This window comes from Heptranchias perlo, chromosome 28 (assembly GCF_035084215.1).
Source record: "Heptranchias perlo isolate sHepPer1 chromosome 28, sHepPer1.hap1, whole genome shotgun sequence".
Taxonomy (NCBI): Eukaryota; Metazoa; Chordata; class Chondrichthyes; order Hexanchiformes; family Hexanchidae; genus Heptranchias; species Heptranchias perlo.
Window position 1 is genome coordinate 33,691,601 of NC_090352.1, and position 14,615 is coordinate 33,706,215.

Below are 14,615 nucleotides of genomic sequence, written 5' to 3' on the forward strand. Positions count from 1 at the left end.
TCCGGCCACGGGGCAGAGAGTCGGTGTGGAGAGATTAGTTACCCAGTTGTGAAGGAGCATCTACCAAACACCATTCTAAACCTGATACCCCGGCCCTCTTTCTGTTTGTGATCGGGGTGATGAAGGTGGGTTGGGGGGAGGGGTTAGTGCCCTTATGGTCTCAGAAGTGAAAAGGCCCCACAGAGGAGGAGGAGGAGGAGGCTACGATACTCGTGTACTGGGCTCCCTGTGATCGGTAACCCAATCTGCCGTGGTTTAACCTCAGCGAGCTGTTGTTATGACATGTGTTGGAGACACAGCTGCCAAGAGAGGAAGCTTACCAGCCAAGAGGGACAATTTGGTGCCATAAAAGATTCGGGGAGATCGGTGTCAGAGAGTGTGATTACCGCAGAAACCTCTCCCACAGTAACCCGAGACTCTGTCGGCCTCCACACTTCCTCCTCCTCTGGAACTGGCTGTTCTGGAGCTGGAGCTGACTCTTCCCTTTGATACGGGCGGGACTGTGAATTATTCAGTGATTACTATCTAGGTGGCCTTAAAAAAAAAGATCAGGTTCCGGATGTGTTTTTAATAATCGCGAACGCCACATTCTGGAACGTTCTGCGCTTAGGGGTCGCCAACCCTTCAGGATTGTCCTGGAGTCTCCAGGAATTGAAGATTGATCTCCTGGATACTGCTGGGAGCAACCCAGGAAGAAACAGCATAGGGGCGTTAACAAAAAACCGGTGTGTTTATGTTTTATTTTCTTATTTATTAGTTATAAAAATATTGGAGATGGGCAGGTAGGGGAGGGAAGGCAGTTTGACTGACGGTCAAGAATCATCCAATTGGGAAACGAAAAGTCTTGTCCGCTTGCCGATCTACCCGGGAAGGCGGGCCTGGCGAGGATGGACATGTCGGGCGGTCATTGGCGGGAGTGTGGTGGCGGTGGGCGGTCATGTGATGTAAACCTCCCGGGATAACTCTCCCCGACCAGCGTTGGCGACCCGACCCTTCGTGGCGATGCCCGCCCATGTCTCGAGCGCAGGAGGAGCGCGGGACTCTCCCGTCAGGCACGGAGAGCGAGGCGAGCGCTGTAACCCGCGGCCAGGCCAGGCCAACTCCAGGCAGGCTTTGGGTGGTGGGGGGGGCCTTCGCAATGCTGCCCGCTCTCGCGGAGAGGAGGGAAGTATTGATCCGAGCAAAAGGTTGTATGGGAAAGCTCAGCGCACGGAGCGATGAGTTATCTTTCTAGTACGTTTATCCAGCTGGGTGTGGGGTCTGCACTCCCCTCCAGCCTGCTCCTGCCAAGCAGGCAGTGAAGGATTAGCTTCTGCCCAGGAATTCTGAGCACAGACTCTGCCTTCCCGTAATGGAAAACAGGTCAGACAGCTGTGTTTGTTTTTTTCTTAAAGAAAAAATTCTCTCCCTCATTCTCTTGTGGGTTTTTTTTAACCAATTTTCACCACACCTTTCCTCCTCCTGCGCCCCCCCCCCAAGTTGATTTCCCCCAACTCCCAGCCCTGCACGCAGCTCAGTGTCCGAACCTCAGCCAGCTGGTGTTCCTCCGTCACGTCCTTCAGAGTGTAACCGTAAAGGATGTACAACACTCACTGGTGCCTGTCTCAATACAGATTAACATTTCCTGATACAGGGGCCAGATGGCTACTGCAGTCCTACTGTCCCATCCACTTAGCATTACATTGTGCCTCGCGCTACGTTGTGCTTCCATCTCAGTTCGAGCTCTTATTACGTTCTGACGAACACGCTGTTCTCTAGAGGTTTGACGTCGGGGGGCTCTGCGATGCCTCCCCTCCCGGACGTGGGGCCCTGCAATAGCCTGTAGAGGGACACCAGTCGGATATGATGGCCCCCTCATAACTCTTTAACCAGTCAAGTGGACGGACAGCTGCCATTTTAGGTTCAAAATCTCCAAAACTGGCAACTGGATTTTTATTCATTCTGGGGATGTGGGCATCGCTGGCAAGGCCGGCATTTATTGCCCATCCCCTAGTTACTCTGAGGTTTGATACAACCAGGCCCACCTCAGAGGGCAGTTAAGAGTCAACCACGTTGGTGTGGGACTGGAGTCACATATAGGCCCAGACCGGGTAAGGACGGCAGGTTTCCATCCTTAAAGGACATTAGTGAACCAGTTGGGTTTTTTTACAACAATTCAACAGCTTCACTTTTACCAGCTATTTATTTCCAGATTTTAAACTGAATTCAAACTGAAATGGTGGGATTTGAACTTGTGTTCTCTGGATTATTAGTCCAGTTCTCTGGGTTACTAGTCCAATAGCATAACCACTACTCTACCATTTGATTGGAATAGTAAATTTAAATTGTGCGATTTTTACACAGATGCCGCTGGGACAGATTATTTCTGGGTCCAGGAATGGTTCATTAAGTTAAACGATTCTCCTGGGGTCAGGGGGCCAAGGGAATGATTTTGTGTTTCTACCTCGGGAGAGAGGCTGAAGATCTCTCTCCTGTCCCGCTCCGTCAGGCTTTAAATCACATTATACTCGGTTTCTATGGTGATTCTAATCGCGGGGATTAGCAAAATGCTTGTGAGTTTCTCTCGAGCTCTGGCCTTGAGAGCAGTCCAGACATCTGACCCCCTTCGTTGAGATTACTCCCAGGCGTCTGTTACTCTCCGCAGCCTAGAAATTACTTTTGGTGATGTTGGTAGTTTAATGTGTCGGTGTGGCATTCCACTGACCGTTATTTTAACACAACGGACTAGTGCCTCCATTAAAATAGCGGAGAAAGGAATCTCATCCGAATACATTAAACATCGATTCACTCAGGTTGCCAGCATTAGACATTCCTGCTCTCCCATTCACACCATCACACGTCAAATCTTCAATTATATCCGACTGGAGTCAGGCTTCACAGTGAGGTTCAGCTGGAGATGCCAGTGAATCAAGATGCTTCTCAGCTGGGCTTCTGGTCACAGAGAGCCCCACAACCCTCCGAGATCTCTGCGCTCCTCTGATTCTGTCCTCTGGCACATCCCCGATTTCTTTCACTCCACCATTGGCGGCCGTGCCTTCAGCTGTCTGGGCCCTAAGCTCTGGAATTCCCTCCCTAAACCTCTCTGCCTCTCTCTCCTCCTTTAAGACGCTCCTTAAAACCTACTTCTTTGACCAGTCACCTGTCCTAATATCTCCCTATGTAGCTCGGTGTCAAATTTTGTCTGATTACGCTCCTGTGAAGCGCCTTTGGACGTTCTACCACGTTAATGGCGCTCTATAAATGCACGCATGTGTATTTACGCGTGTGTGTGTGTGTGTGTGTGTGTGTGTAAGTGCATCTGTGTGCGTCTATGTGTGCCCGTGCATGCCTGTGTGTGTGCGCGCGTACGCGGTGAACACAGGGTCAGGTTGTCCCATTCCCTCCCCCAGTTGACAGGCCTGCTGACACTCACTATCTAGACTCGCACATGAACAATGACCACTTTAGTGAGGAGACCGAGGGCATCTGGTGCCCATGAAACATTCCCAGCACGAGGCAAGTGTTGACCGGAGGTCACCGGTTACGGTTATTGGCTTAGTACAAAGAGGAGAAGGGTCAATTTCTGCAGCCCCTGGCCAACACAAGCGAGGAGGCGACCATCAACACAGCAATGAGGTAGAAAGCAGCGTTGACCGGCTCGTGCCCAGATGTGTGGGCGGCCCTTATTTTTGTTCGTTCATGGGATGTGGGCGTCGCTGGCAAGGCTGGCATTTTTATTGCCCATCCCTAATTGCCCTTGAGAAGGTGGTGGTGAGCCGCCTTCTTGAACTGCTGCAGTCTATGTGGTGAAGGTTTTCCCATAGAGCTGTTAGGTAGGGAGTTCCTTCATCGTCGCTGGGTCAAAACCCTGGAATGGTGATATATTTCCAAGTCAGGATGGTGTGTGTGACTTGGAGGGGAACATGCAGGTGGTGTTCCCATGTGCTTGCTGCCCTTGTCCTTCTAGGTGGTAGAGGTGGCGGGTTTGGGAGGTGCTGTCAAAGAAGCCTTGGCGAGTTGCTGCAGTGCATCCTGTGGATGGTACACACTGCAGCCACAGTGTGCTGGTGGTGAAGGGAGTGAATGTTTAGGGTGGTGGATGGGGTGCCAATCAAGCGGGCTGCTTTGTCCTGCATGGTGTCGAGCTTCTTGAGTGTTGTTGGAGCTGCATTCATCCAGGCAAGTGGAGAGTATTCCATCACACTCCTGACTTGTGCCTTGTAGATGGTGGAAAGGCTTTGGGGAGTCAGGAGGTGAGTCACTCGCCGCAGAATACCCAGCCTGTGACCTGCTCTTGTAGCCACAGTATTCATGTGGCTGGTCCAGTTAAGTTTCTGGTCAATGGTGACCCCCAGGATGTTGATGGTGGGGGATTCGGCGATGGTAATGCATTGAATGTCAAGAGGAGGTGGTTAGACTCTCTTGTTGGAGATGGTCATTGCCTGGCACTTGTCTGGCACGAATGTTATTTGCCACTTATCAGCCCAAGCCTGGATGTTGTCCAGGTCTTGCTGCATGCGGGCTCGGACTGCTTCGTTATCCGAGGGGTTGCGAATGGAACTGAACACTGTGCAATCATCAGCGAACATCCCCATTTCTGACCTTATGATGGAGGGAAGGTCATTGATGAAGCAGCTGAAGATGGTTGGGCCTGGGACACTGCCCTGAGGAACTCCTGCAGCAATGTCCTGGGGCTGAGATGATTGGCCTCCAACAACCACTACCCTGTCCCCTGCTTAGTGCCTGAGCTCACTGGCAGAGAAAGGGGCTGACTGTTCCAGGTCGAATCTTGGTCCCTTTATGGGCGCTGAAAGCCACCTGTTAATCACCCCGCCCCCACAGATACAACAACAAAAAAAGGTTTTTATACAAAGAAGTATGAGCAATCCCAACAGGCCAATAAAATCATCAGCTCGTTAATGGAGGTACAGGAGTTCATTAGCCAACAGGACGGGAAGCAGTTGTCACAAACATTGACTTTATTACCTTTGGCTGGACTGTCGATGCCAAACTGCTGCGCAGCGACTGGACAGCTGTTTGAACGCCGGGGTGAAGGGTCGCACTGTTGCCGCCGGTCTCCTGGGCCTTTCCGGAGACCGGCCGCGGTGAATCCGGGCAAGTCTACTGTCGAACCGTGTGAGGACCCGAGAGCCAGCGGTACATCGCTGGGTCTCGCTTTAAGTAGGAAGTCACTTTGAAGGGACTCCCGAGGGGGGAGAGTCAGCACTGCGGACTCTGCACGTTGCTTTGTTTATTAGAGAATCTGAACAACAACAACTTGCATTTTTAAAGCACCTTTAACGTAGTAAAACGCCCCAAGGCGCTTCACAGGAGTGATTATCAAACAAAATTTGGAACCGAGCCACGAGAGATATTAGGACAGATGATCGAAAGCTTGGTCAAAGTGGTAGATTTTAAGGAGCGTCTTAAAGGAGGAGCAAGAGGTAGAGAGGCGGAAGGGTTTAGGGAGGGAATTCCAGAGCTTAGGGCCTCGATAACTGAAGGCACAACCGCCAATGGTGGAGCGTTTAAAATCGGGGATGCGCAAGAGGCCAGAATTGGAGGAGCGCAGAGATCTCGGAGGGTTGTAGGGCTGGAGGAGGTCACAGAGATGGGGAGTGGCGAGGCCATGGAGAGATTTGAAAAGCGAGGATGAGAATTTTAAAATCGAGGCGTTGCTGGACCGGGAGCCGATGGAGGTCAGCGAGCACTGGGGTGATGGGTGAACGAGATTTGGTTTCGGGTTAGGATACGGGCAGCAGAGTTTTGGTACAGCTTCAGTGTATTTTGATTATCCTTTTGTTTTTGGTTTGTGCACCATATTATTTGGTGCTCATTAAAAGCAAGAGCTCGCAGTTGGCAAAGGAAGGTTATGGGGATTGTGAGGGTTTTCATTAATTCCTAATCAGTAGTAGGCCTGGTGTGTGAGAGGATCTGGCACAGCCTGAACTGAATGAAATAAATACGACTGACAGGCCAGCAGCACGTTGCTGCCGAGCACTAAACTGACCCAAATGTTCTCTTTGTGTGTCAGCAATTGCCAGCAGGAACTGCAGGGAGAGCAAGATCAGACGCTCCCCGCTTTTAATGGGGGGGGGGGGGAGGGTTTCAATGGGGTGTCGAGGAAGCCATTCAGGAAGAAAGGAAGTGATCTGACCTTCAGGGTTTGCTCACTGTGGGGTCGGAAGATAGAGAGGAGGTGGAGGCGGGAAGTAAAAGAGGAGTGGACCAGGCCTGCTGTTACCACGGGGAGGGGGATTAGTTTGACTGCGCACTTTCTCAGCTCCGGGCCTGAGGCGATCAATGCCTTTGAGGCCTGTGAATAATAAGACATTCAAAATGCTGAATTTCATCGAGTTACACAGAATATACAGCACAGGCCATTCAGCCCAACTGGTCTATGCCGGTGTTTATACTCCACATGATCCCCATTCCCCACTACTTCATCTCACCCTATCATTATATCCTTCCATTCCTTTCTACCTCATAAGAAATAGGAGCAGGAGTAGGCCAATCGGCCCCTCGAGCCTGCTCCGCCATTCAATAAGATCATGGCTGATCTGACCCTAACCTCAAATCTAAATTCATGTCCAATTTCCTGCCCGCTCTCCGTAACCCCTAATTCCCTTTACTTCTAGGAAACTGTCGATTTCTGTTTTAAATTTATTTAATGATGTAGCTTCCACAGCTTCCTGGGGCAGGCAGCAAATTCTACAGACCTACTACCCTCTGAGTGAAGAAGTTTCTCCTCATCTCAGTTTTGAAAGAGCAGCCCCTTATTCTAAGATTATGCCCCCTAGTTCTAGTTTCACCCATCCTTGGGAACATCCTTACCGCATCCACCCGATCAAGCCCCTTCACAATCTTATATGTTTCAATAAGATCGCCTCTCATTCTTCTGAACTCCAATGAGTAGAGTCCTAATCTACTCAACCTCTCCTCATACATCCGCCCCCTCATCCCCGGGATTAGCCGAGTGAACCTTCGTGTACTTATCCAGCTTCCCCTTAAATGTATCAATGGTATTCACCTCAACTACTCCATGTGGTAGTGAGTTCCACATTCTTTCTTCTTTTTGGGTAAAGAAGTTTCTCCTGAATTCCCTATTGGATTTATTAGCGACTATCTTATATTTATGACCTCTAGTTTTGGACTCCCCCCATAAGTGGAAACATTTTCCCTACGTCTCCCCTATCAAACCCTAACTGTTTGTTTTTTTGTTGAATGTGTATTTGGGGGTTCTGTAGGTGACACCTCTCTGTCTGAACACGGTGATTGCCTTGGCAACGGGCAGTTGCAGGGGCAGTCTGTAAACACCATGTATTGTTCTGTGATGTATAAATGCGTAGGCTTCAAGGAGTTCCTGACATTTACCTGAGGACGGAGGAAGCCTCCGAAAGCTTGTAGATTTCAAATAAAAATCGTTGGACTATAACTTGGTGTTGTAAAATTGTTTACAATTGTCAACCCCAGTCCATCACCGGCATCTCCACATCAAACCCTAACTTGTAACAGTAGTATGTTCCTCTCTAGCCCGTGCCTGTGTACAGTGCTGCAGTGTAAGCTATTCCACTATGGGTGTCCTCATGATTACACCAATAGATCGAGGTCTTCATTTCAATTTTTTTTTATAACATGTTCCCTCATGGTTCAGATTGAGGTGGCATTTCAAGTGTTCTGTCTAGGACTGACACGACGGGTCGAGGGAAAATCGTCGAAAGGTTTTATAAATCATCTGTGGCGTGCGAGAGTTCTAGAAGATAAAACCACACTGCCTTTAAGATCCACGAATGCCAATGTTAACCAAGGTTTATTTCCATGGTGTATTAGAATTTGAGCTGGAAAAGAGAAGGCCCACCACCGCATTCTCAAAGGGCAACGAGGGATGGGCAATAAATACCGGCCTTGCCAGCGACAGCCACATCCCCAGAATGAATAAAAGAAAATATTTTAAATGTATTTCTTTTAAAGCTGCGTTACATGACAGCTGGGTAGATACCTAATAGGACTCTGCCCCTCGAGTCAGAAGGTCTTGGTTCAAGCCCCACTCCAGGACTTGAGCACATAACATAAGTTGACTCTCCAGTGCAGTACTGAGGGAATGCTGCACTGTCGGAGGTGCCGACTTTCGAGTGAGACGTTAAAGCAGGACGTAAACTATCCCATGGCATTATTCAGTGAAGAGCCGGGAGTTCTCCTGGTGTCCTGGACAACCTTCCTCCTTCAACCTTCCTCCTTCAACCAACCAACCCGAAAGAGATTAACTGGTCATTTACCTCATTGATGTTTGTGGGACCTTGCTTTGCGCTAATCACCTACAAATTAATGGTGACTTCACTGCAAAAGTCATTCATTGGCTGCAGTGTGATTTGGGCCATCCTAAGGACGTGAAAGATGCTATATCAATGCAAGTTCGTTCTGCCTTTCGTATTGATGTGTGCACACACACATTCAGCTCTTTCCACATATCTCCACTCGTGACATCCACTGGGAAATTTGTAAGACTCTTGATTTATTTTATTCCAATTTTCTTTCTTCCTTCCCTGAAGGACCTGACTCTTCCCTTTGGTCCAGTCCCTCTTGTACTTTGCGTAAATGGCCATTTTTCCCTTGTGAGCCTAAAAAGTGATGTCAGCAGGGCTTCTGGGCCGTGGGGGGAGGGGGGTGGGGGCATCACATATGTAAGAGGTCTAACGCCTGATGTCGGCTGCTGCCCGAAAAACGACCCAATCCAATTTCTGGTGGGATGTTTCCCAGGTGCTCTTGGGGCACAGGACGTCGGTCCCCGAAATTGGGCCGCTTTGCCGCCATTTCACGAACATAAAATGGGCGCAATGAGATCCAGTTTCTACCCCAGCGTCTGAATTTATCCAGTCAAGCATCAGAGAAAGGCATTTGAGGCCTGAAGGGACACGGGACACATTCACAGTCCATAAAGCATATTCATTTCCAATAATACTCTGTTGATAACAACACGTTTAAAACATAACCTAAGAGGTTAATCTCTGTTCTGTCTTTAGAAGCTGTAATGTGCCCTTAAGTGCGTGCAGTTATAATTAAATGTAATTATGCAGCGTGCGGGAAATGTCGTGTAAAAAAAATGCTATGTTTAGCTCATCTGTTGAGCACTTAGTGAAGCCTCACTGTACGGCTTGGTGATGCATCAGAGCTGAGAATGTGCACTGCAGCCCGGCATTACTGGAAGCTCGGTGCGATCCTCAGTGGGGCCTTTGTTAGGCGGCGCACCGATTGCCAAAAGACGTCCACTCATCGGAAACCTGTCAGGACAATCCCGGCCGTGTTTAAAGGAACCACATCCCCTTTTGTCAGCGAGCCCAGGCGCTCGGGCCCCAACGATAGCTCAGATGTGGGTTTAATTTCCTGTTTGCTATTTTTAGCCGACTGGCTAATGCACTCAAATTAAGTTCCCGTCTGCGCTGTTTTGACACGGTTGTTAACCCATTTAAAATAAACATGTTACAGGGGCGGTGTTAAAGTAGCACAAGCTGCAGTTAACCCACTCTTGCCCCACAAGAGGAGGGGGAGACAGTGAGGCGATTGTAACATGGTAGTGCAGAAATTACTATCATAGGGTGTCCATTGAGCACAGCGCAAAATGGCGGTGGGAATAGATTCTTTTAAACCAATGGACTTCCCATGACATTGCTCATGGTGAGCTGGAGAATTTGCTGATTTACAAGGACAGGGGCATTGTATCATGTAACTCACCATTCTGCTGCTAATAAAGTGTTTGTGTGTGTGATGTTCTACACATGCCTTTGTCGCTTCCAGACTTGAGTACTGTTAACACTTTCCCATCCTCCACCTCCGATAAAGTCCAACTGATCCAAAGCCCTGCCGACTATATCCAGCCCCACACTAAGTTCCAACACTCGCCCATCAATCCCCATTCTCACTGGTTAACACTGGCTCCCCATATCCCAGTTCAGGATACTTGTTCCCCCATGGCCTGACTGCAGACAATCTTTGCCATCTCTTTCCAAACATTCCGTTCCTCTGACTCCTGCCTTCTGGGTATCCTCTTCCTCCCCCCAACCCCTTCACACTCAGTTACCTCGATCCTACTCACAAAAGCTCCCTCCCTAAATCTCTCCATCTCTTTCTACTACTCCATCTTTTAAAAAAAAAACCTCCTCAAAACCCTGCCTTCCTGACCAAGCCTTCCTGGCTCACCATCCGTTCCCCCTACACTTTATCCGTAAAGTGCCTCGGGCCGTTCTTTATGCTTAAAGACTGCTCTATAAATGCTCGCTTCCCAAAAAGGGGCAGATTGGCCAAAAAAAAAAACCAAAGCCATAGCTGGCCGGGGCCGGGCAGCCCATCACACCGTGACCTATTGCCATCGCCAGCCTTCATTCACCACAGCCCAGCAAAAGCTGGTTGAACGTGGAATCCTGTGGAGCTGTTGGAGACAGTGAGCCAGGCACCCATGGAGGGTAGCGAGGTGCGGAGTCAGTATCTTTAAAGGATGGTGGAATTTGGAACCAAGTCTTCAAGGTGGCTTAAAAGGATGGTCTAGATTGGTGTTGTCCTGATGTGGGTGTTTAGCCTGTATCATCATCCCACTGTAAGAGGGGGCAACTAATTTCTTATCCCACGAGAAAACCAAAATGGCACTAAACCCCACTGCAGCCACTGTGCTCCTGCACCAGCTGTTAGGCAGTATCTTAGGGACCATCCCTAATTTCTTTCATTATTGCAGGGGTGCAAAGATTAGTTGGCTCTGGGTTCAATGCTCTGTTGTACATTTTTAATTGTATTGTTTTTCCCGATGTGTTTTTTTGCAAGGGAGGGGCTAAGCGTAGAGTTATTTTTGTGAAAAGGATCATCATTGTGGACGGTCCCTTGGAGACCACCGAGCTCTCGTGGTCAGGCAGGTCTCTCTGACCTCCTTATTGATTTAATTTGAAGAAGAGACTCGTGGGGCTTTGAAAGTTCACCCGTTCGTACCGTTTAAAATCTTACATTTGCCTCAATGCTCTTACCTTACAACAGTGACTACACTTTAAAAGTACTTCATTGGCTGTAAGGTGATTTGGGATGTCCGGAGGTCATGAAAGGCGCTTTGTAAATGCACGTTCTTTTCATATGAAAACAAGGAAATGGCGGCCCGTAGAGTAGGAATGTCTAAGCTTCTTGTCTTCATGAGCTGCTTATGTGAATATCACGGAGTCTCACAGGCAACATACAACATTTACGTCCCCAATAATTTACGTGTATCTCAGGTGGCTGATTTAGGATATACCCACCAATGAGGGAGCAGATGCTTAGAATAGCTCTTCCCCAAACTCCAGGCCCAGGCAATTTAAACAGAGCAAACCAGCAAGCAAAGAAGTGTAAACACAGCTAGAAATGATTGGCCTTGGTCTTCATGGGCCAGATTAGCAAGGCTTGAGGGTCTGAAGTGGTCCGTCGGCCATGTTCTGGACACTGTCCTGTAAGATGTCTGCCTCTCTCGCCCCAGCCGCCATTTTGTCTTTTAACCCCTGTTGTGGGGGGGGGGGGGGTAGAATAAGCTCACTTGACCAGTCCAGTCGGTTTTAAGAGCACATCAGTGCTGCTGGTTACACAGCTGCATTGCTGGGGGTTATTGATAAGAATTAGAAGAGCCCCTGTGTGTCTGTGCAGAGTGTCTATTGACACCACTGTGTCAGCCAATGAGTTGGAAGCGGGGCGGGGCGGGACATACGGCAGGACTCACAGCAAACAGTCTATTTTACAGCAAACAGAGTCTATTTGAACAGTGCAGTACAGCAAACCGGCTATAGAGTCTATTTAAAAAGAGTCTCCACGAACTACAGCAAATAGTCTACAGAGTCTATTTAAAAAGAGTCTCCACGAACTACAGCAAACCATCTACAGAGTCTAATTAAAAAGAGTCTCCACAAACTACAGCAAACAGAAATGACCGAAGCAAGTTGATTACGTCTCTCGATAAAAGTAGGGTGACTTCTCCAGCAAAAATTCAGTGAGTGGAGGATAATTGCATACAAGTTATATGCATAAAATCAATCCCAGTCACTTGACAGGGGAATTATCCAATCATCTCTATTCTGGCTGGGAATAGCGGTGTCACTATATGCAGCCGTGTCTGTGAGCTGCTTCTGTGGGAACACGGAAGGGGATGGGGTGGTGGGAATAAGAGAGATGGACAAGCCAATTATTGCACTCAGACAGAGCCCTATGAAGACACACAATGACAGTTGTTGCCTACTGTTTGCACATTCCTAGCATTTGTTATAGGTTAATAGTTCTTGGGAGACTAATTAGTGCTCTTGAGCGGATGGAGATTATTGGCTGGGTGTAGATCCCCTTAGAATGTGCCTGATCTGTGTTTCTGCGCTGGTGCCCAGTGGAGAGGGCCAGCAAACCTGGGTGGTCTTCATTAAATGGCGGCAGCTAACATTCCTTTCCTCTCCTGTTTTTCTTTCAGGATTTGGCTTTGTAACTTTTGAAAATGAAGAAGTTGTTGAAAAAGTCTGTGAAATCCATTTCCACGAAATCAATAATAAAATGGTAAGTGACTGTGGCTGGGTTTGGAGGAACCCCCCACCCCCGCCAATCCCCACCCCCCCATCCCCCTTCCCCCACCAATCCCCACCCCCCCGTCCCCCCCCCCCCCCACCACTCCCCACCCCCCTTCCCCCCCTCACACGAGTCCTGTTCGAGGACCAAAAATGTTGAGAGATGTGGCATGACTTTACGTAGAACATCCAGGAGGAGGTGCTTGGTGGGGGCTAGATGTTCTCACTCACTCACTCTCACACTCACACTCACTCTCACACACACACACACACACACACACACACACACACATAGGGAAGGGGCAGCAATGAGGGTTGAAAGTACATGGAACGACTTTGAAATGCCACGGCTGTTGTTACGTCAGCAAAGAACTAATGGGGAAGAAAATAGAGTGAACGCCCTAACAACAAAAACTACATTCAACAGCGTTTATTTGTAAGAAGTAATTGAAATGCAGGACAAGGGAGCAATTGTTGACCTCAGAAATGCTCTGTTTATGAAACATTTATCAAGCTTATTATCCTGCAGCCTCTAGAGCTCGGCTCAGATCTCTGCCCTTTCCATTTAAGTCAGTGCGTGATCCTTTTAAACGGTGTTCCACCCCGATTTACTTCTTCTCACCTCTATAATTTAGTAAGAAAACGTGACTTCTTGTAGAAGCCTGATGAGGTGCGGGGTCTGGCTGGCACACAGGCTCACGGAGCAGGGCTGCCCAGAATTCACCACTAATTAGCGCTAAATTGGTAATCACACTGGTGCAGTAGGGGCCGCTTTACTGAGGTGGGGGGGGGGGGGGTGAGAGGAGTGGAAAGGGGAAGGGGCAAAAGTCACGCGGTTGCTGGCAGTGCGAGGAGGGAGCGGCAACTCTCCGCATTTAACCCGCGCTGGACCTGGCGCCAGAGGGTAACGGTGGAGAGGCCAAGGACCCGGTTGTGGAACCACGCTTGACAAGAAGGGGGAGGCCGCTCTCCTGATTTTCGCTGGGCGAGCTGACTTCCGCGCCCGATTCCCCGCTCGCTTCTCCCATTGAGGCTTCAGCAAGTAACCTAGGCCGTCACTCCCAGTGCAGTACCGAGGGAGTGCTGCGCTGTCGGAGGTGCCGTCTTTTAGATGAGACGTTAAACCGAGGCCCCATCTGCCCTCTCGGGTGGACGTGAAAGATCCCACGGCCGCTATTTCGAAGAACAGCAGGGGAGTTCTCCCCGGTGTCCTGGCCAATATTTTATCCCTCAACCGACATCACTTAAAAACAGATTATTTTGGTTATTATCTCATTGTTGTTTGTGGGATCTTGCTGTGCACAAATCGGCTGCCTCATTTCTTACATTACAACAGTGACCCCACTTAAAAAATGTTGGCTGCAAAGCACTGTTGGGAGAAGTTACCAACAGATTGGACGATGATTGGGTGATTTGAAGTTACCAATAGATGGGACCATAGTTACCCATCACCACCCTGAGTGTCTCTACTCACCAAAAAAAGATTATGAAATGGGGCTAGAGCAAAGAAGACTGGTTTAACACATTAAGGCCTTGTTAAACCCAATAAGGAACTCAGGAGAAACCTCTTTACCTAGAGAGTGGTGAGAATGTGGAACTTGCTTCCACAAGGAGTAGTTCAGGCAAATAGCATAGATGCATTTAAGGGGAAACTAGATAAACACATGAGGGAGAAAGGAGTAGAAGGATATGCTGATGGGGTGCGATGAAGTAGGGTGGGAAGAGGCTCGTGTGGAGCATAAACCGGCATAGACCTGTTAGGCTGAATGGCCTGTATCTGTGCTGTACATTAGATGTAAACCAATAATGATCTCGGACATTTCTCCTCAGTTGCAGAGATGCACGGACAAAATGAGCCTTTTTACTCCAGGTTTAGACCCAGTGCTAATGAGCTTAGTAAAGGGGAAGATTTATAAGTATCAGTGTAACAGCAAGAGATGTGAATAGTACTGAGGGGGTTTTCTGCCCCAAGAGTATGGGTGCAGCACACACGCCTAAAAATTGGTTTTTGCAGGCATAACAATTTACAGGCGCAAAACGGGTGCCTAAGCGCCCAAAATGGTGGGCAGCACAGACCATGCTGGAAGTGCG

General features: G+C 48.9%; 1 protein-coding gene across 15 annotated transcripts in view; it reads left to right on the forward strand.

Moving 5' to 3' along the window:
- Window positions 1-14,615, forward strand: part of msi2b (musashi RNA-binding protein 2b) — a 474,084-nt gene that overhangs the window by 317,924 nt on the left and 141,545 nt on the right. For all 15 annotated transcript variants that reach the window (XM_068008413.1, XM_068008425.1, XM_068008411.1 and 12 more), the window contains one exon: window positions 12,434-12,516. In XM_068008413.1, the coding sequence (XP_067864514.1) occupies window positions 12,434-12,516 (83 nt within the window). The remainder of the gene's footprint in view (window positions 1-12,433; window positions 12,517-14,615) is intronic.